The 23,399-nt window shown below is 46.3% G+C and overlaps 1 protein-coding gene across 1 annotated transcript in view; it reads left to right on the top strand.

Moving 5' to 3' along the window:
• pappa2 (pappalysin 2) overlaps positions 1-23,399 on the top strand; it is a 565,518-nt gene that overhangs the window by 504,177 nt on the left and 37,942 nt on the right. Inside the window, exon 20 of the mRNA XM_067990736.1 lies at positions 7,179-7,250. Coding sequence (XP_067846837.1) covers positions 7,179-7,250 — 72 coding nt within the window. The remainder of the gene's footprint in view (positions 1-7,178; positions 7,251-23,399) is intronic.

The following is a 23,399-nucleotide window of genomic DNA, read 5'->3' as shown; positions in this document are numbered from 1 at the left end:
CCCATATCCCTTGATTCCTCTAGAGTCCAAAAATCTATCTATCTCAGCATTGAATGTATTCAGCGACTCAGCAACCACAGCCCTCTGGAGTAGAGAATTTCAAAGATTCACAACCCTCTGTGTGAAGGAATTCCTCCTCATCTCAGTCTTAAATGGCTGATCCCCTATCCTGCGACTATGCCCCCCAGTTCTAGACTCTCCAGCCATGGGAAACAACTCTTAGCATCTACCCTGTCAAGCCCCCTCAGAATCTTGTATGTTTCAATGAGATCACCTCTCATACTTCTAAACTCCAGAGAGTATAGGCCCATTCTACTCAACCTCGCCTCATAGGACAACCCTCATCCCAGGAATTAATCTGGTGAACCTTTGTTGCACTGCCTCTAAGGCAAGTATATCCTCCCTTAGATAAGGAGTCCAAAACTCTACACAGTACTCCAGGTGAGGTCTCACCAAAGCCCTGTACAATTGTAGTAAGACTTCCTTACACTTGTACTCCCTTGCAATGAAGGCCAACACGCCATTTGCCTTCCAAATTGCTTGCTGTACCTGCATACTAACTTCTTGTGTTTCTTCTACGAGGAGATCCAAATCTCTCTGAACACCAACATTTAATAGCTTCTCACCATTTAAAAAATATTCTGTTCTTCTGTTCTTCCTACCAAAGTGAATAACCTCACATTTCCCCACATTATACTCCGTCTGCCACCTTCTTGCCTATTCACCTAACGTATCTATATCCCTTTGCAGATTCTTTGTGTCCTCCTCACAGCTTACTTTCCCACCTAGCCTTGTATTGTCAGCAAACTTGGATACATTACACTTGGTCCCTTCATCTGAGACATTAATATAGATTGTAATAGCTGAGGCCCAAGCACTGATCCTTGCGGCACCCACTAGTTACAGCCTGTCAACCTGAAAATGACTTGTTTATTCCTACTCTCTGTTTTCTGTCCATTAACCAATCCCCTATCCATGATATTATGTTACCCCCAACCCCATGAGACCTTATCTTGTGTAACGTCCTTTTATGTGGCACATTAGCGAATGCCTTTTGAAAATCCAAATACACTACATCTATTGGTTCCCCTTTATCTACCCTACTCGTTACATCATCAAAAAAATCTAATCGATTTGTAAAACACAATTTCCCTTTCATAAAACCGTATTGACTCTGCCTAATCATATTATGATTTTCAAAGTGCCTTGTTACCACTCCCTTAATAATGGATTCCAGCATTTTCCCGATGACTGATGTCAGGCTAACTGGCCTGTAGTTCCCTGTTTTTTCTCTCCCTCTCTTAAATAGCGGGGTTCCCTGTCAATTCTACCCAATCAATTCTTTCAAAATCCGAAAATCCTCAATCAAATCATCCCATAACCTTTCATATTTCAGGGAATGCAAGTCTAGTTTATGTAATCTCTTCTCACAATCTAACCCTTGGAGCCCTGGTAACATTCTGGTGAATCTGCACTGCACTTTTTCCAAGGCCAGTATCTCCTTTCTAAAGTGCGGTGCCCAGAACTGTACACAGTACTCCAGATGTGGTCTAACCAGGGCTTTGTATAGCTGCAGCAAAACTTCCTCCCGTTTATATTCTAGCCCTCTAGTTATAAAGGCTAACATTCCATTAGCCTTTTTGATTATTTTTTGTACCTAATCACTACATTTTAGTGAACATGGGGCAGTGTTGTAAGGAGAGGAAAGGAGAAAATCGGAGGAGCAACAAGAAAATGCCCTTAATTTCCATGTTGACGGCACATGTCCTATAAGTTGAAGAGATAGATATTTTAGGCGAGATTCCCATCTCCTCGTGGCCTTGATTTCAATCAACCTTTGAGTAATTTCCAGTGGACATCAACTGCAGCACCGGTCTGAGGGCAGGGGAGTGAGAGAAAGTTATTAGAACTGTTGCTGAATTATTAGTTACCAGCCTCGTTGCAGCTGTATTTATAGGAAATGTAACAACGGTGGTAATATATTGTTGGACGTCTAATACTGCAGAACAGCAATACAGTTGAGGGCCACCCACCGCCCCTCAGTATAATTCTAGCCTTCCGTTCATAGCCCACCCAGCTGTGGGATGCTGCCAGAGCTGGAATTCAACTTTGTTCTTTTGTCCCCCCGTTGCGTCTACAGTTTTCCTAGATCTATCGGCCTGTAGGACTTTCTCCCCCTCTCTTGCTCCTTCTAGCAAAATACTTGGCCTGGCACTTGAGAATTGCTTGGGGTGGTATATTTGAGATCAGGAGCCCTAAACCCTAACACAGCGAGAGGTTACTGCGTAAGAAATCCCAGGTAAAGACCCACGGTCCTCCCTCTCTTGGGAGCAGCATGTTGGAGCTTTTCCCAAGGGTGGCCATCCAGGAAGACACCTGGACTCAGGATTGGGGGCCCTATGTAGGGTCGCCAATCCTCCAAGATTGCCCTGGAGTCTCCAGGAATTGAAGATTAATCTCCTGGACATGGCTGCGAGCAAAAACCCGGGAGAAAAATCATTTTTTTTGTTTCCTTTGAACACATTTGTTTATTAATTATAGAAATATTGGAAATGGGAAAAAAGGCTGTTTGACTATGGAGGGCATTTGGAGGTGGGAGGTCATGTGATGAAACCTCCAGGAATACGTCCAACCAGAGTTGGCAACGCTAGGCCTGTGACAAAACGATAGTGAATGGTAACACTTTGGGACTTCTTCAAACCGGGTTATGTGAGGCAGTGTCCCTGCCTGACCGGCCCCTGTGTAACTGAAACTTTTACAGCCCAGGGTTAAGGAAATGGCTGCTTTCTGTAGCACAGTAGGACAGTGACACTTGGAATGTGAAATCAGTGTAGTATAAATTAGGCGAGCGCCAGGTTATAAATCACAGTAATAGGGGCCAGCTTCACACAGGACCTGCAGATCAGCAGATGGAGTTCCCACTCCAGCTAACGTAAGTTTTTTTTTTATAAGTAATGGGCCCTGCAGCATTTTTTCAAATGTCCTTACAGAATTTAAGAGAACAGTTGCGTTTTCCCCGTCTGTCGGGCTCTGGGCACTTCTTTCAGCTTCCACCCTTTCTCCTGTAAACCGTTCCTGTTCCCCCTTTACATTATTAAAATGGTTCGTTAATTCCAGACCTCCTGCTGCTGTAGAACCTCAATTGTGGAGGGGTCGACTCCCACCGTGGGGGAGGGGAGGGGTCGACTCCCACGGGGGGGGGGGGGGGGGAGGTGGATGACATATGGGGGGAGGGGGCTGATGTACAGGGGGATTTATCGGGGGAGGGGCTGACTCGCAGAGGAGGGAGGGGGCGACTGTCAGAGGGGGTGGGGTCGACTCAGGGGAAGGGGAGCGGGCGACTCTCAGAGGAGGGAGGGGGCAACTGTCAGAGGGGGTGGGGCCGACTGTCGGGGGAAAGTGAGGGGGCGACTCTCAGAGTTGGGGAGGAGAGAGGAAGGCGACTGTCAGAGGGGGAGGGGGATTCCTATGTGGGGGGCGACTCTCGGGGGGGGGGGTTGATGGGGGTGACGCCCACTCCTGGGAGGCCTGAGATCCGCTGTGTGCTCCAAACCCACCCTTAGTAACTTTGCGATGTGGAGTTTAGAGGTTTGGTGACAACGCTAAAAGCACTGGGCATGTGCTGCTTGAGTTGAACTTTCTGGCTGCGGAGGTTTGGAGTGTTTCCGGTATCCCACTGCTAACATGTAGAGGCTGAGGATTCAGAAACGTGGCCGCCTGTGGCAGCTCAGGCAACCAGGAGTGAGGATTTATGTTTTCTGGTGCCAGCAGAGCCTCTTGAGGCGGTTCCGCAGGCAGCTGGCTTCCCCTTGTTTATATTACATAGAATGTACAGCACAGAAACAGGCCATTCGGCCCAACTGATCTATGCCAGTGTTTATGCTCCACACGAGCCTCCTCCCACCCTACTTCATCTAACCCCATCTGGATATCCTTCTATTCCTTTCTCCCTCATGTGTTTATCTAGCTTCCCCTTAAATGTGTCTGTGCTATTCACCTAAACTACTCCTTGTGGTAGCGAGTTCCACATTCTCACCACTCTCCGGGTAATGATGTTTCTCCTGAATTCCCTATTGGATTTATTAGTGACAATACTATTGCAGAGGTACCAACAGAGTAAAGCAGCCTTGAGGGGCAAAACAGTGTTACTGTCCCTTTCTCACGTTCCTTCCACAGTGCCGCAGCTTCCCTGCGTGTTACAGTTGGTTTCCTATGTTCTATGCATGTTGCTCGAGTCTCTTCTGCACCCAGTGGGTTTCCTGCGTTACCCGTTCATGGCCTTCAGTTCCCTATCATGTTCTTCAGTTTCCTATAACCTCCCTCAGTTTTCCATATTCTGTATAATTCCTCCAAGTTTCCCATGTTCCGTATAAGTGCCCTCAGCAACTTGTTGAGTAAAAAAAAATTCTCCTCTTCTCCCCTCTGGTTCTTTTGCTAATGATCTGTGTCCTCTGGTTACCGACCCTTCTGCCACTGGAAACAGTTTCTCCCTATTTACTCTATCAAAACCCTTCATGATTTTGAACACGTCTATCAAATCTCCCCTTAACCTTCTCCGCTCTAAGGAGAACAAGCCCCGCTTCTCCAGTCTCTCCACGCAGTTGGGGTGCAACAATTTTCCTCACCATCTTTGGTCTAGGGGGAGAAAAACCAGAAATCCCCCAGGGTTTTGGCTTTTGATTGTTATCCATTACTCCCCTCCCCGCTGACTGTAAAAAGTGTGGCTATTGGGAGCGGGGAGGATTGTGATATCTCCCTCAGCTCGTACTGTTGAGGTTCAACCTTGAAGGTTGGCAACTTGGGATGAGATGCTGCAGGGCTGATGGAATCCCAGAAACTTCACCCCAACAAAAGTCAGCACCTTCAGCAGAGGAGGGGGGTGACAAAATCATATAGATAAAGAAATGGGGAGGTGGGGGCCTACATGTCATTCCAATTCTGGTCCCTGAGCTTTGCCCTGTCATCATCACCCCCAGATGCACCAAGGCAGTCACATGATTAATATTACAGCTTAAATATTGCATCAACAGAGTGGAAAATTGTGAGGAGTTTTGCTGTGTCTGAACCTTTAATATTGTAAATATTTTTCCGATTTTCCCTCCCCTTCCCCGAGTGCTATCTCGTGCCTGGGTTCATCCCTTGGATGCTGGCAGCTGTCCCACGAATGTCTTCATGAACGAGGGGTTATTCAACAATGGGGGCGTCAGCTTTTTTTTTATTCGTTCACGGGATGTGGGCGTCGCTGGAGAGGCCGGCATTTATTGCCTATCCCTAATTGCCCTCAAGAAGGTGGTGGTGAGCCGCCTTCTTGAACCGCTGACTTTTCGTAGCGAGATTTTACAACTGAGTGGCTTGCTAGGCCATTTCAGAGGGCAATTAAGAATCAACCACATTGCTGTGGGTCTGGAGTCACATATAGGCCAGACCAGGTAAGGACGGCAGGTTTCCTTCCCTAAAGGACATTAGTGAACCAGATGGGTTTTTACGACAATCCGGTAGTTTCATGGCCACCATTACTGATACTAGTATTTTAATTCCAGATTTTTATTTAATTAATTGAATTTAATTAATTAATTGAATTTAAATTCACCAGCTGCCGTGGCGGGATTTGAACTTATGACTCTGGATTTTAGTCCAGGCCTCTGGATTACTAGCCCAGTAACATAACCACTATGCTCCCGTACCCTAGCTGAGACTCATGCAAGCCGTGCCCTCCTGCAGGACTCGCCGGATAGGGATCAGGAGCGGGAGCCCTGACTCCCTCATTTTAAATTTACCACTTCCTGGCCCTAGCACATTTTATTCAATTGTAGAATCCTCGGAGCACAAACCGGGGGTTGACCCTGGAATCTTTCCTGGTCTGAACGGTTCAGCAACACATCCGGCGGTGTATTCACGGATTGATCTGTCACTGTAATCTGTTGCTGCATTGCCCAGAACGAGTGTTTGTTTCTGTTGGTCTTGCTGGGGACTGCAGATAGATGAGCAGTTTGGTAATGACCCAGTAGCGGCAGCGCCAGGTGGCGTGATGGTGGGCATCAGCACTCGTGAAGTGTTCAATTTGGTTGACCTTTGATCAAAAGCATCTGGTTGATAGTTCAAAGTGCAACATTAGCCCCCTTTAATGAACTACAGCGTGGACAGCTCGTCACAGAAGCAGTGCCAAATTGGCGGTGGATTCACTGCCATATTGGATGGCACAGACTCGGGGTGGGAATGGATAGAAGAGACCATTTTTATGGCCATCACTGTCTCTCTGTTTGATCATCTTTGATATCTTTGTGCTCAATAGGGGTGAAGAATGTCAGCAGTGAAAAATGGAATAATTTCCACATAAAATATTCATTTCTTGTTCTCTCGTAGATGCTGATTGAGTCATTGTGTGTTTCCAGCATTTTCTGTTCTTATTGCGTAGACATGTATATAATATATCAATAGTTTTGGGTACAGCACGCACTTCCTGTAAGTGTCATACTTACTTCCAATCGCACCTTAGCCACCATACTTCAGGTATCACATTTTAACAAACCCTCTGACCTGCCACAAGCAACGTTACGGGAGATCTGCTAGTATATTTCCGATGAGACGTTAAAAGGGGGCCCTACCATCCTCTCAGGTGGACCTAAATGATCCCATGGTACCTTTCAATGAGATGGGGAGTTAGAATCATACAGGACAGAAGGGAGGCCATTCGGCCCATCATGCCTGTGCTGGCTCTTTGAAAGAGATATCCAATTAGTCCCACTCCTCCTGCTCTTTACCCATAGCCTTGCAGATTCTTCCTTTACAGGTATATATCCAATTCCTCTACGATTGTTTCTGCTTCCACCACTCTTTCAGGCAGTGCATTCCGGATCACAATAACTCGCTGAATTCCCCTGGTGTCCTGGTCAAAATTTATCCCTCAAACAACACCACTAAAAACAGATGATCTGGTCATTTATCACATTTTTGTTAGTGGGATCTTGCTGTGCGCAAATTGGCTGCGGTGTTTCCCTTCATTACAAGAGTGACTAAACTTCAAAATTGGCTGTGAAGCACTTTGGGACATCCTGGTGGTCATAAAAAGTGCTATATAAATGCAAGTTCATTATTTTTAAATTTATTCGTGTAATCTGCCATTTCTATTTTCCTTGTTAACTCGACTAAAGAAATTACACCAATGTGTTCTCCTGCAGAGTATGGTGTGCACAGGGATGCTGCGTTGGTACCCAGACCCCCGCCTCATCCATTGTATCCAGTCGTGCGAGGTAAGCCATCTCTTAGCTACACTGTTCTTGTCGCCGATGTCCCTTTGTCAATCTGCAGTCATTCCTTGAAGCTGCTCTGATTCTGAAACACGCTAACACCGTCCCCCTGCTGCCCCCCACCCCCTCTCTTCTCTGGATTATTACCATTCACAGGGTTCATTTTAAATACTGGTCTCTCTCTGCTCGCGACAGTGCACAAGGGTGTAGTGAGAGCAGAATGGGAGGATGAGTGCACCATCCTTGAGTCTTGAGCAGGGCTTGAGATGAGACAGAATTGTAGTCTCCCTGCAGGATCAGAGATATAAAGAGCAAGGTGATTGCTCTATAAACGAACATTGTCAAAAATGAAGTGGGCGGATGTGTGGCTAGTAGCAGCATTGAGTTATAAGGATAAATATAGAACGCGATGCTCGAAGGTTTTGTGAAACTTGGTGATTCCTAAGCTGCTGTGTCCGTGCGAAAGTCGTTCACAGAAAGGTAAGGTCGGAGATGAATTATGAAGGATGTTCACACGGATATTCTGGACTTTGGCATTTGGGAGGGGCTTTGAAGAATCCTCTGGGTAGAGTCCATGTTACAGTTCTTCTGTGCTCTGTTGAGGAAATGAGCTCGATGGGTTGAACAGCCTTTTCTTGTTCTATACTCTCTCTCTCTCTCTCTTCACCAGAAAAATATTTTTTTTTAAAAACAGGTCTCACAAGGATGCAGAATACCTTGAAAGATACTGTACGATTCCGTTTGGCAGCACATCAGAATGGAATTCATCTCCTCGATGAACATTTCTCTTTTGTGGTGTATTTTTCCAATCGGGTTTGGTCATTTGTCGCAAGTGTTTGCTGTTTATAAATCTAGATGACTCAGGCTTGGGCTGATCACCGTGCCCTTGGTAATTGTCCTTTTTTAAAGAGGGAGATTTATCCTTTTATCTTCCCCCAGGTTTACTCTCCTTTTCCCCTCTCCTGAAGGTTCTGAGTTATTGTTCTGTGGGATTGTTCTATGGTCGTTGGCAGTGCTCCACTGACCTGCCCCAATGGCCTTTATTAAATGAAATGGACCCCACTTTCAAATGCACGCATGCGGATACCAGTTTAGCGACATATCAGGCTCAGCTATGATGTCTCATGGTCATATAGCACACCGGCATGCTCTTGTTTAGGCTTGCAAATTTGGGTGAGGCACTTGAAGGTTTTGGTGGAAATCACATGCATGCATCGAAAGGTACCAGCGAAACTCAGTGCTGCAAACCGCAAAGCGTTATAGTGAGGGCGCAAAGCCTAACAGCAGAAGTATTGGAGTGTACAACTAAAAATATAACACTTTCCATTTCGCAAGGGTCATTCCACTCCATTTGCCAATGACGACATTGCTGCCCTTATGCTGCTAAATAAAGCTCCTTTTCATCACTTTGGCGCAAGATGTGTTGAGATGTTATTGCTTCTGGTCTGCTGCGTTTTTTTAAAAAATTCCGCTATTCTCTAGAATCTTCCAGGAAATCTTCACAGAGACAGTAATCAGATTCACATGTTGCATTGTGCCGACATGCCCAAGAAGTAATGCTGTCAGACTCCAGCAATAATGTTTACTGTTACTTTTCGTAGAGGTGTTTTGGACGTGGCCGCCTGGACGAAGGGAAGCTACAGCTCGTAGTTTTTTGAAAATCAGCGACCTGTTTCCCCTCTCCCGCCCCACCCAGATTAAACTTGCCCCGACTCGTGGACAGCTCCATGGCAACGCTCAGGGGCCTGGATCAAGTGGCCACTCTACATGTGTGAACCGAAATCGTATCTTTGCACTCTCCCCTTGGAGAACAGTGTGATGTAGTGGAAGGATTCGCAGTGGCTGATTAACACTCGTTCCGTGGCCGTAACCATCTTTATACCAGCCGATCTAGGGGAACGGATACACAAATAACTAAAAGTAACAACGCAGGTTAAAACGGCCATAAAAAAGGCAAACCAAGCACTGGGGTTCATTTCTAGAGGGATAGAATTGAAAAGCAGAGAAGTTATGTTAAATTTGTATAGAACCTTGGTTAGACCACACTTGGAGTATTGTGCACAGTTCTGGTCTCCATATTATAGAAAGGACATAGATGCATTGGAGAAAGTGCAAAAAAGATTTACTGGAATGATACCAGAACTGAGAGGATATCTTTATCAGGAAAGGCTGAACAGGCTGGGGCTCTTTTCTCTAGAAGACTGAGGTGTGACCTGATAGAGGTCTTTAAGATAATGAAAGTGTTTGACAGGGTAGACGTAGAGAAAATGTTTCCACTTGTGGGGGAGTCCAAAACTAGAGGTCATAAATATAGAATAGTCGCTGATAAATCCAGTAGAGAATTCAGGAGAAACTTCTTTACCCAGAGAGTGGTAAGAATGTGGAACTCACTACCACAAGGAGTAGTTGAGGCAAATAGCATAGATACATTTAAAGGGAAGGGAGATAAACACATGAGGGAGAAAGGAATAGAAGGATATGTTGATAGGGTTAGAAGGACAGATCCATCATTGTACTGTTAGGTGTTTCTCCCCACATTATATTTTACTGAAATCCAAGTGACTTGATTGATCACTAGAAAGCAGAAGCTCCAGTTGTATTCAGGTCGGTTTGATGCAGGTTCAAGAAAAGTGCTCACTTGCACCCAGTCTAGGTGCTCAATGTGGCTTGTAACCTGAGACATGCATGTAGTGCTGTTGTATTATCTGTTTTGTATGTGCACAATGCAACACGGCATTGGAAGCTAAAGGGACACAAGTCAGTGTTTGTGTGTCTTCTGGGAACTGTCTGTGATGACACACAGCGGGTGAGCTTGGGAGGGAAAGTCTGTGCTGGGGGGAGGAGGAGACCTCTGGGGTGGTATGGGTGCCTTGGACACTGGACCACAAGGGAAATGAAATAAACTGAAAATGATTTTCTCTGGGTGGTACCGTGTCTGACCTCGCTGATGGTCATCTAGGTGTACCTCTAATGAGGCAGCGTTGTCACCTGTTCTCCCTGGTGATGGAGTGGGGGATATCTGAATCTCGCTCTGGCAGTTTGCTGGCTGTACACCTGATCTGGTCACTTTCCATTGTGGTCCAGTGGTTTTATTGTCAATGATATCCCTGGAAGGTGAGGGAATCAGTCAGCTCCTCCTTTTCCCACCTCATCTCTACAAACTTCCATCCCGTACGTTCACACATCACGTTCAATCTGTTCACCTGGTGGGGTGGATTTTCCTGGGTTTGGTGCCCATTTTTTAGTTGAAATGTCAAGGAAACTTGGTGCCCGCCCACAACGCCCGATTTGCACTGCCCACATTTTTTCCTGTTCCCAAATTTAGCCCCTGCATTCTTTTATGCCTCGTGGATGGGGGCCCTATTTAAATCATATGCTAATGAGGTCCAGGTGAGGTCAGAGTGACCTGGGCCCCATTCTCCTGTATTTGCCCCCAGCACAGGTCAAGTGTTGCTTGCACCCATATAAATTGAGAGCTGTGAGCCAGGGAAGCCAAATTAGTTGCGTATCCTTTCAGATTCGCGTTCAACATTAAAGTTCTGTGGTTGGAAGATTGTTGGTGTGTCAAGGGGGCCCAATGGCCGTTTCATACTCAAATCCAGGCACCATACTGGACTGAATAGGTGTGCCTTTCAGGCTCGGAAGTTTGGTGGGGGGGTAATTTTAACCCCCAAGAATGGGTGGGTTGGGGAAAGATAGGAGGTTAAAATAATAACTTTTTGGAGCGGGACCGCATCCCGGCTCTAACGCGCCCACGTCTTGGTTTAACCCAGGCAGGTTTGGATGCATGCACACAACAGGCACCAGGAAGTCCCACCCCCACTTAAAGCCGCTAGGCTGATACTTAAAGGGGCAATGTACCTCATTGAAATACTTGAGGTAATTAATTCTTTGTATATTGGAAAACTTAAATGAATTTAACCCTTACCTGTTCAGGTTTCCCATCGCTTCCAATTCACGTCAGGTGAAAGCAGGCGGGAAGGGCCGGATCCATGAGGTGAGTGCCTTTATGGCACTGCTTGTGGGCCCAGAGGAGCAAGACCAACAAGCGCACCTGGTCGACAGGCCCCCCCACAAACGGCTGCCCTCCCACCCCCGCTCCGATCCCGATGCTGGACACCCAGCCCCCCTCCGATCCCGATGCTGGCTGACCCCCAGATGTCGTCCATGCCCCCCCCAACTCTGCTTTATTGCAGTGCTGATGATCTCTCTCTCCCTCCTGCCCCCCCCTCTCTGATGAGCAGCTCCTTTCACTGCCATTAGGCAGCCAGCCTGTTAATCTGGCTGCCTGGCACATGGGAAACCCTGAAACTCAAATACTCACCTTCAATTGAGTTGCAATTGCAGATTGTGACGCACTCAGTTAACCTCCGGGTCCCCCACGCGAATATCCACAGATGCGCGGGGTACTGGGCTCCGAGGTTAAAATCAGGCCCAGTGTGTTAGGAGGAGGGGGAAGAAAATCTCAAAATGATTTTGGATGCTGGAAGTGCCTTGTTCATTCATAGCCCTATAACCGCAGCTAAAGGCCCTGGAGGACCTCACTCAGCCTGCCTGAGGACTAATAAATCCAGAGATTGAGGTTTACCAGGGAGGTGTGCAGAAAAATTTGTGGCGTCCTGAGGGAAGGCCAGGCCGCAGGGTGCAGGGCTAGTCCTTGAAGAAAGCCTGAAGCCACAGTGAGGGCTAGACCTTGAGAGAATGCCTGGAGTTACAGTGAGGACTAGACCCTGAGAGAATGCCTGGAGTTACAGTGAGGACTAGACCCTGAGAGATTGCCTAGAGTTACAGTGAGGACTAGACCCTGAGAGATTGCCCAGAGTTACAGTGAGGGCTAGACCCTGAGAGATTGCCTAGAGTTACAGTGAGGACTAGACCCTGAGAGATTGCCTAGAGTTACAGTGAGGACTAGACCCTGAGAGAATGCCTGGAGTTACAGTGAGGACTAGACCCTGAGAGATTGCCCAGAGTTACAGTGAGGGCTGGGCCCTGAGAGAATGCCCAGAGTTACAGTGAGGGCTAGACCCTGAGAGAATGCCTAGAGTTACAGTGAGGGCTAGACCCTGAGAGATTGCCTAGAGTTACAGTGAGGGCTAGACCCTGAGAGATTGCCTAGAGTTACAGTGAGGACTAGACCCTGAGAGATTGCCCAGAGTTACAGTGAGGGCTAGACCCTGAGAGATTGCCGAGAGTTACAGTGAGGGCTGGGCCCTGAGAGATTGCCCAGAGTTACAGTGAGGACTAGGCCCTGAGAGAATGCCTAGAGTTACAGTGAGGGCTGGGCCCTGAGAGAATGCCTAGAGTTACAGTGAGGGCTAGACCCTGAGAGATTGCCTAGAGTTACAGTGAGGGCTGGGCCCTGAGAGATTGCCTAGAGTTACAGTGAGGGCTAGACCTTGAGAGAATGCCCAGAGTTACAGTGAGGGCTAGACCCTGAGAGATTGCCTAGAGTTACAGTGAGGGCTGGGCCCTGAGAGATTGCCCAGAGTTACAGTGAGGACTAGGCCCTGAGAGAATGCCTAGAGTTACAGTGAGGGCTGGGCCCTGAGAGAATGCCTAGAGTTACAGTGAGGGCTAGACCCTGAGAGATTGCCTAGAGTTACAGTGAGGGCTGGGCCCTGAGAGATTGCCTAGAGTTACAGTGAGGGCTAGACCTTGAGAGAATGCCCGGAGTTACAGTGAGGACTAGGCCCTGAGAGAATGCCCAGAGTTACAGTGAGGACTAGACCCTGAGAGATTGCCTAGAGTTACAGTGAGGGCTAGACCCTGAGAGATTGCCTAGAGTTATAGTGAGGGCTGGGCCCTGAGAGAATGCCCAGAGTTACAGTGAGGACTAGGCCCTGAGAGATTGCCTAGAGTTACAGTGAGGGCTGGGCCCTGAGAGAATGCCTAGAGTTACAGTGAGGGCTGGGCCCTGAGAGATTGCCCAGAGTTACAGTGAGGACTAGGCCCTGAGAGATTGCCCAGAGTTACAGTGAGGGCTGGGCCCTGAGAGATTGCCCAGAGTTACAGTGAGGACTAGGCCCTGAGAGAATGCCCAGAGTTACAGTGAGGGCTAGACCCTGAGAGATTGCCTAGAGTTACAGTGAGGGCTAGACCCTGAGAGATTGCCTAGAGTTACAGTGAGGGCTGGGCCCTGAGAGAATGCCTAGAGTTACAGTGAGGACTAGGCCCTGAGAGATTGCCTAGAGTTACAGTGAGGGCTGGGCCCTGAGAGAATGCCCAGAGTTACAGTGAGGACTAGGCCCTGAGAGATTGCCTAGAGTTACAGTGAGGGCTGGGCCCTGAGAGAATGCCTAGAGTTACAGTGAGGGCTGGGCCCTGAGAGATTGCCCAGAGTTACAGTGAGGGCTGGGCCCTGAGAGAATGCCTAGAGTTACAGTGAGGGCTGGGCCCTGAGAGATTGCCCAGAGTTACAGTGAGGGCTGGGCCCTGAGAGAATGCCTAGAGTTACAGTGAGGGCTGGGCCCTGAGAGATTGCCCAGAGTTACAGTGAGGGCTAGGCCCTGAGAGATTGCCCAGAGTTACAGTGAGGGCTGGGCCCTGAGAGAATGCCCAGAGTTACAGTGAGGACTAGGCCCTGAGAGATTGCCCAGAGTTACAGTGAGGACTAGGCCCTGAGAGATTGCCCAGAGTTACAGTGAGGGCTGGGCCCTGAGAGAATGCCCAGAGTTACAGTAAGGGCTGGGCCCTGAGAGAATGCCCAGAGTTACAGTGAGGACTAGGCCCTGAGAGATTGCCTGGTGCCACAGTGAGGGCTGGGCCCTGAGAGAATGCCTGGAGTTACAGTGCAAGGGTAGCCCTGGTGAGATGGCCTGGAGCCACAGTGCAGAGCTAGCCCTACCTTCTGGAACTCCCACCATTTATCATAAAAGAAACTAAACTCTGAACAATATCACAAAGAGCCACCATTTTCTCCAATATCTACATGTGACCATATCTATTTGTCTACATTCAACCCCTGTCCCACTGGTAGGGCTGTGACTCCTTGGACCGTTCCCTTTATGGCGGGACACATATAGCTGACGAGCAAATCTCTGGAACCACTGGGTGGTAAACGTGGAAAGGGAGTTCTCACCCCTTGGTGCTGATTTCCATTCCAGATTGATTCCAGACTGGCTGACTCCCAACTAGACAGGAAGTCTAAGATTGACATCTGACCCTCTTTCCCCCCACCCCCCCCCTCCAGTTCTCTGCGCCCAGGAATCGAACGATTGAGCAGCCCATTAAACCTGCTACTGCCCACCCCAGGTGTGGGCTCCTGGCAGTTATCCCCACCTTCTCCTTCCCCAGCTGGTCTCACATGAATGAAACCTTTCCAACATATTCTGTGTGAATGCTTATTGGAAGATCCCACTGAGCCTCCATTATCTCAAGCTGTGAGCTGCACCGTGAGAGGTCAGAGTATTTCTTTATTTTATAATATGCGGGAACCCTGCCCTCTCAGGTAAGGACCCTGCTGACATTTTTAAAAGAGGTTTTATTTTTTTTTTCTGTAGCCAAAGTAAAATCAGTTGGAACTACCGCGTGATGCCACTTTGTTATAGTTCTGATCGCAGTTTACCGTAGAAATGAGCACATAGTTGCCAAAAAAAACCCCCCAATAAACAGCACTTAACGGTGGCGGAGATTTTCAGTCACATGGTTTCTGCTGATCAATCACAGCGCTTGAAATCAATAATCAGCGGTTACCACGGAAAGGGTCAAGGGTCACTGACCGAGGAACACTAATTCCAGACCAATGGCAGATCGTATTTTTCAGTCGTGCTGTCCCCATGAATTATTCAGCGCTCAAGAACGCCATTGTTCCAAAGCAACACAGTTAGCGTTGGTACTTACTGCTGGCCAATCGGATTGCTAGAATGCTATGCCAACATCCGGAAAAGGTCACATGATTACTGTTGACCGACGAGAGCCCGAGAAAGTGACACGTCAGTGAGACAGCTGAAGAGCGACACAAGCATTTTGGAAAGGCAGTGTGAACATTACTAATTCAAGCTGGTTTAAAAGAGGCGTTGGGCTTTTTTTTTTAATATTGATTTGGACAGTGTACATCCAAACATTTCCCCTCAGTCCCGCAGAACGGCCGATGGTGCTGCTGCTGTGAGCAGCGACTTCTCATAGCTCAGGGGCACCACCAGCAGGGGCACTGTGGTATTGCATCCGTTGGGCATGTCGACGTTGAAGTAATTTGTACAATGGGGCAGAAATTTAATTAGCCGGGCCCCATTCGTTGCCTGTGTCCCTCCATTATGGGGTAATCTGAGCTGTATTGTCAAAATCACACTGTGAGGTGCCCTTGGGCTGAGAGGTCTACAGCACAGAATGCAATTTTAAAAAAAAAAAATCCAGCTGAATGAGTACAAGCAGAAAATGTGAAGTGGTGGGGGGGATAGTTCAACGAATCGACTGGAAGGTGTATCAGAGTGGAGTGGTGTCTCCAGTATACATGTTGGGTGTGAGAATGATGGCCCTGATGTGTATATCATGGGCGAGAGTAACACTCCCAACACTAGTATTCTGATTTTCATCGCTCCACCATTGGCGGCCGTGCCTTCAGCTCTCTCGGCCCTAAGCTCCGGAATTCCCTCCCTAAACCTCACCTCCTCTCTCTCCCCTTTTAAGTCGCTCCTTAAAACCTACCCTGTCCTAACATCTCTTTATGGGGCTTGGTGTCAAATTTAGTCTGATAACGCTCCTGTGAAGCGCCTTGGCACGTTTTTACCACGTTAAAGGTGCCATATTAGTGCAAGTTGTTGTTGCATTAGGATCGAGTTCCTTGAGGGACATCATGGAGTGTATCTTTATGTATCACCTCCTGCTGCTTTGTAATGGCACAATTAGTCTGGACCATTCCAGCTCCCTCTCACATCCTTGTTCTGTTCACAGCCGTGTTTCTGTGATGTCAATAATGCAGGATCTTTAAACATACCTTTGCTTATCTTTAAATTTCCAGTGAGAAGCACAAGCATATAAAAACCCTGCAAATCCTGGGACCCAGGAGTAAATGGGGAGTGTTGGTGACACTGGAGGTCAATATTTATATTAGCTGCATGTATCTCTAATTCCAATCCTTTATTCATAATATTCTTGATTATAAAAGCATTAAGTTTCTCCGTCGCTATCTCCTTCTACGCAGTCAGTTTCAAGCTATTTGCAAGTGCTGGAGTGCTTTCCAAAAGGGTTTGATTTTAGTTGAACCATGTTATTTAAACAAGAACAGAAAATGCTGGAAATACTCAGCAGGTCAGGCAGCATCTGCAGAGAGTGAAACAGAATTAACATTTCAGGTCGACGACCTTTCATCAGAACTGGAAGATGTTGGAGATGAACAGTTTGTAAGAAATAGCAGAGTCAGAGAAAAGGTGGGGGGAAGGTCTATGATAGGGTGGGGGGGTGGTGTCGGAGTAATTAAATGACAAAAGAGATGATGGTTCAAGGCAAAAGGGGGTGGTAATGGGACAAACATGGAAACAGAAGATGGGTCCAGAAGAGGTGTAAATGGTTACAGCAGAATAGCAGAGGGGGAGAGAGCCATGGAAAATCTGGCAAAGCGTTTTTATTTCAGATGTCCAGCACCCACAGTAATTTACTTTTCTTTCAAGGAGGCTGAGGTGAGATTTAATTGAGGTGTATAAAATTATGAGGGGAGTGGATAGGAAAGACCTGTTTCCCTCAGCAGAGGGGTCAGTGACCAGGGGGCATAGATTTAAAGGGATTGGTAGAAGGATTAGAGGGGAGCTGAGGAGAAATATTTTCACCCAGAGGGTGGTGGGGGTCTGGAACTCACTGCCTGAAAGGGTGGCAGAGGCAGAAACCCTCAGCTCATTTAAAAAGTACTTGAATGTGAACTTGAAGTGCTGTAACCTACAGGGCTACGGACCAAGAGCTGGAAAGTGGGATTAGCCTGGGCAGCTCTTTTTCGACCGCCACAGACACGATGGGCCGAATGGCCTCCTTCTGTGCTGTAACTTTTTCTATGTTTCTGTGTTTCTACGTTGTTTAAATCTTGTCTAGCTCACAGGTGAGGTCACGTCTCCAATATTGTGTGCAATTTTGGCCACCTTAGCACCGAGATTGCTCAGAGGTGAGAATGTAGGGTGACTGTGGGACCTGGGCCTCTCCAGTTCTGATGAGGTCCACTAAGTTCAATTTTCACTTGAGCTATTGGAGACTAACAGTGAGTTTTTATTGAGAGTAGGTGTGGAACAGGAGTTCAGCACTTGGATAGAGTAGGACTGAATCTGCAAGACAAAAACAACAACAAATTGTATTTATGTAGCACCTTGAATATAGAAACATGTTCCCAGGCACTTGGCACGGCATGAGAAAAAGTGGTGTTAACTGTGTGCATGTAGGTAAGGACAAGGCAGGTCCTTGCTATTTTTGAGTGGGTTTAGCTTGATTGTACAAGCAAAACGCAATTGAGTGACAAGGTCAGTGGAGTGAGAAGGCAGCTGAGTGAATTACATAGAATGTATAGCACAGAAACAGGCCATTCGGCCCAACAGGTCCATGCCAGTGTTCATGCTGCACTTGAGCCTCCTCCCTCCCTATTTCATCTAACCCTATCAGGATATCCTTCTATTCCTTTCTCCCTCATGTGTTTATCTAGCTTCCCCTTAAATGCATCAATGCTATTCGCCTCAACTACTCCCTGTGGTAGTGAGTTCCACATTCTAACCACTCTCTGGATAAAGAAGTTTCACCTGAATTCCCTACTGGATTTATTAGTGACTATCTTATAGTTATTGCCCCTAGTTCTGGTCTCCCCCGCAAGTGGAAACACCATCTCTACGTCTACCCTATCAAACCCTTTCATTATATTAAAGACCTCTATCAGGTCACCCCTCAGTCTTCTCTTTTCTAGAGAAAAGAGCCCCAGCCTGTTCAGCCTTTCCTGATCGGTGTAACCACTCAGTTCTAGAATCATCCTAGTAAATCTTTTTTGCACCTTCTCCAGTGCTTCTATAACCTTTTATAATATGGAGATCAGAACTGTGCACAGTACTCAGAGTGTGGTCTAACCAAGGTTCTATACAAGTTCAACATAACTTCTCTGCTTTTCAATTCTATCCCTTTAGAAATGAACCCTAGTGCATGGTTTGCCTTTTTTATGGCCTTGTTAACCTGCATCTCTACTTTTAGTGATTTGTGTATCTGTACCCCTAGATCCCTTTGCTCCTCTATCCCATTTGAACTCTTATTATCCAAGCAGTATGTGGCCTCTTTATTCTTCCTACCAAAATGCACCACCTCACACTTATCTATATTGAAATTCATTTGCCAATTACACGCCCATTCTGCAAGAGGTTCGGCTTGAACTGGTGTCCTGCACTGAAGCGCAGTGGGTTTGATTCAATTTTCAGTTATTTGAGTTTCCAAGTCTTTTGAGTCTGTTTATTTTGGAAAGGCAGTGTCAACCTATGTTGCCTGATGTGAGACTTTCTGGACACTGAGTGTCTCAGACAACCGCAAGCAGTTCCTCCAGCTGGGCTCCCAGTTATCGAACTTGAGAAAAAGTTGAAGACTCTCCGTACTATCGAGTAAGAGGAAGGTTCCCAGAACTCGCTCTTGTGTATCGGGATCTTTTTGCCATTTTTACTGTAGATACATTTGTCACTGTCTCAAAGACTACACTTGTAGGTGAGCCTTACTCCTGAAGTCTTTGGAAGTGTTCACACGTGCCCTAAAAATGGGGAATATTTGGTGAATAATGGTGACCAAGATATAGTTAGGGGTGAGCAGGAACAAGACTCCCTGACTGGAAAAATGCACATTACAGGAGCAGAGTGACTGAAGGAGGTTCCTGAGTTTTGAGGCCCTGGGAATCAATAAAACACAATAGTAGACTGGGTAATGTGTCTTGATTTCAATACAGTGAGGGAGGAGGAAAAGCATGTAGGATAGTATATTTGGAGAACACAAGCACTAATCACACTAGTATCAGAAAATAGAGTGGTAGTGGGGAGAGAGAGGTTAGAGGCTAGAGGTGAAGTAGGAATGACTGTCAAGCAAGGTTTCTCTTATATCCTTTGTAGAAGCACTAAGGCAGTCTTCAGAGACATGGGAGAGGTCTTTGTGTCTTGATCAGGTAGAGTATTGAGGGGATGAGTGTTTGGGCATGAAAGAGCAAAGAAAGTTTCTTGACTAACTTAGCAGTGGAGGAGATGTGGGGCTATCTTAACGAGAACTAGGGAGTGTTATTCTGTGTAGTATGTAACACCAGCCCCATTACATTCATTTTCTGGGCTCTTATTGCTTGGCGACAGTGTTACATCTGACAGCAAACACACTGCTGCCCTGATTGATTCACTTGAGTACAAAATAGAAATATTCCTATAAGGTGAATAAGGCATCAATGGATAGAGTTCCATGGATCTATAGGTTAAAACTCAATTGAAGTTCAAAAGGGAGGCATGGCATAAAGCTAAGACTAACAAATGGTAAAGAAAGTCATGAGGAATATTGAAAAAAGACGAGTGAATAATATAAAAGGGAAAAATAAGCAAATTAAAAGTAAAACAATAATTAAAGAGGGAGTAGGACCGCTCAGGGCTGGAAGGGGGAGTCTAGTTGTAGAAGATGAAGATATGGTGGCGATATTACCTTCAGATGTTACATTTGTGTTTACAACTGGGAGTGAAGTGTGTTTGTAGGTATATTTAAGGAGGGTATGGAACAACTGTTATAGACAGCTGTAGAGCAGGAGTCAGTTCTGAAAAAGTGAGCATAACTCAAAGTGCATAAGTAACTGGGTCTTGACAGTGTGAATCCTAGGCTGTTGAAAGAAGTCAGAGAGGAGAGAGCAGAGGCGCCGACAATTTTTCAATCCTCCTTAGCTATGAAAGTTGTGCTAGAGGCTGTGGGGGCAGACAATGTAACATCTCTCTTAAAGAAAGTAGAGAAGGATAAACCAGGTAACTACAATCCAGTTAGTCCAATGTCAATTGTAAGCAAACGCCTGGGCTCCATAAATCGAGATCAAGTTAGTGAGCCCTTGGAGATTCATGGGATAACCATGGACAGCTGGAACAAATCTGTTAAAGGCAAGTTTTTTGAAGAAGTGACTGATTGAATAAAGGGACTACAGTATTTGTAGTTTAAATGGATTTTCAAAAGGTATTCAATAAGGTGTCTTGCAGAAGGCTTACTACTAAAATTCGAGCATGTGGTATAAGAGTAAATACAGCAGTATATAGAATCATAGAATCATAGAATCATAGAAGTTACAACATGGAAACAGGCCCTTCGGCCCAACATGTCCATGTCGCCCAGTTTATACCACTAAGCTAGTCCCAATTGCCTGCACTTGGCCCATATCCCTCTATACCCATCTTACCCATGTAACTGTCCAAATGCTTTTTAAAAGACAAAATTGTACCCGCCTCTACTACTGCCTCTGGCAGCTCGTTCCAGACACTCACCACCCTTTGAGTGAAAAAATTGCCCCTCTGGACCCTTTTGTATCTCTCCCCTCTCACCTTAAATCTATGCCCCCTCGTTATAGACTCCCCTACCTTTGGGAAAAGATTTTGACTATCTACCTTATCTATGCCCCTCATTATTTTATAGACTTCTATAAGATCACCCCTTAACCTCCTGCTCTCCAGGGAAAAAAGTCCCAGTCTGTCTAACCTCTCCCTATAAGTCAAACCATCAAGTCCCGGTAGCATCCTAGTAAATCTTTTCTGCACTCTTTCCAGTTTAATAATATCCTTTCTATAATAGGGTGACCAGAACTGTACACAGTACTCCAAGTGTGGCCTCACCAATGCCCTGTACAACTTCAACAAGACATCCCAACTCCTGCATTCAATGTTCTGACCAATGAAACCAAGCATGCTGAATGCCTTCTTCACTACCCTATCCACCTGTGACTCCACTTTCAAGGAGCTATGAATCTGTACTCCCAGATCTCTTTGTTCTATAACTCTCCCCAACGCCCTACCATTAACGGAGTAGGTCCTGGCCCGATTCGATCTACCAAAATGCATCACCTCACATTTATCTAAATTAAACTCCATCTGCCATTCATCGGCCCACTGGCCCAATTTATCAAGATCCCGTTGCAATCCTAGATAACCTTCTTCACTGTCCACAATGCCACCAATCTTGGTGTCATCTGCAAACTTACTAACCATGCCTCCTAAATTCTCATCCAAATCATTAATATAAATAACAAATAACAGCGGACCCAGCACCGATCCCTGAGGCACACCGCTGGACACAGGCATCCAGTTTGAAAAACAACCCTCTACAACCACCCTCTGTCTTCTGTCGTCAAGCCAATTTTGTATCCAATTGGCTACCTCACCTTGGATCCCATGAGATTTAACCTTATGTAACAACCTACCATGCGGTACCTTGTCAAATGCTTTGCTGAAGTCCATGTAGACCATGTCTACTGCACAGCCCTCATTTATCTTCTTGGTTACCCCTTCAAAAAACTCAATCAAATTCGTGAGACATGATTTTCCTCTCACAAAACCATGCTGACTGTTCCTAATTAGTCCCTGCCTCTCCAAATGCCTGTAGATCCTGTCCCTCAGAATACCCTCTAACAACTTACCCACTACAGATGTCAGGCTCACTGGTCTGTAGTTCCCAGGCTTTTCCCTGCCGCCCTTCTTAAACAAAGGCACAACATTTGCTACCCTCCAATCTTCAGGCACCTCACCTGTAGCGGTGGATGATTCAAATATCTCTGCTAGGGGACCCGCAATTTCCTCCCTAACCTCCCATAACGTCCTGGGATACATTTCATCAGGTCCCGGAGATTTATCTACCTTGATGCGCGTTAAGACTTCCAGCACCTCCCTCTCTGTAATATGTACACTCCTCAAGACATCACTATTTATTTTCCCAAGTTCCCTAACATCCATGCCTTTCTCAACCGTAAATACCGATGTGAAATATTCATTCAGGATCTCACCCATCTCTTGTGGTTCCGCACATAGATGACCTTGTTGATCCTTAAGAGGCCCTACTCTCTCCCTAGTTACCCTTTTGCCCTTTATGTATTTGTAGAAGCTCTTTGGATTCACCTTTGCCTGATCTGCCAAAGCAATCTCATATCCCCTTTTTGCCCTCCTGATTTCTCTCTTAACTCTACTCCGGCAATCTCGATACTCTTCAAGGGATCCACTTGATCCCAGCTGCCTATGCATGTCATATGCCTCCTTCTTCTTTTTGACTAGTGCCTCAATCTCCCGAGTCATCCAAGGTTCCCTACTTCTACCAGCCTTGCCCTTCACTTTATAAGGAATGTGCTTACCCTGAACCCTGGTTAACAGACAGGAAATAAAAAGTTAGTGTTAATGGGTGTTGCTCAGATTGGAGAAGGGTTGGAGTTGGGTTAGCCTAGGGGTCAATGCTGGGTTCATGGACCTGGGCATAGGCAGCTGAATATTGACATGTGCTGACAATGCAAAAGTTGAGCAGGCAGGTTGGCAGATTCAACTTAATACAAAGAATTGTGAGGCACTGCAATTTGGTTGGAAAACAAAGGAATGGGAGTATAAATGCAATGGAATGATAAATTTGTACAAGGTAATGATTAGATCACAGTTAAAGTATTATGTGCCGTTTTGGATACCCCATTATAGAAGGAGCATTAAAACCATAGAGAAGGTAGCTTTGCCAAGATGATGCCAGGGATTGGACACTATGGTTACGAGGAGTGAGTTGAGATACTGAAATTATTTCTACTGAAGCCAAGAAACGTTTTATAGGGTGAATAGGCAATTTGGTTGTCGGGTCGTCAATTTAAAACTGTCACTAAGAGAAGGTTTTTAAACGCAGAGAGTTTTTAGAGTATGGAATGCGTTGCCACAGAAAGTGTTTGAGGCTGAGAGCATGGCGACCTGTAAGGGAAGAATAGATAAATGTTTGAACCAGAAGATGATAGTGTTGTGAAGAGAGCAGGGCAGGGGGATTAGTTTTGCATTGCTCTAGCGAAGAGAGCACCGACACGATGGTCCGAATGGCCTCATTCTGTGCTATAGACTTCTGAGGTTCTATGAGTTGAACAAAAGTTGTATTATACTGCATCAGTGTAACAGCATTGATACTGGGAATTATTTTGATGTGTCAGGGACTAAACAAAGATTTCAATACAAGATATCAGGGAGGAGGTTGTTACAGATCGGA

The sequence above is a fragment of the Heptranchias perlo genome, chromosome 9 (genome assembly GCF_035084215.1).
Source record: "Heptranchias perlo isolate sHepPer1 chromosome 9, sHepPer1.hap1, whole genome shotgun sequence".
Lineage (NCBI taxonomy): Eukaryota > Metazoa > Chordata > Chondrichthyes > Hexanchiformes > Hexanchidae > Heptranchias > Heptranchias perlo.
This window is presented reverse-complemented; position numbering and strand designations above follow the sequence as displayed.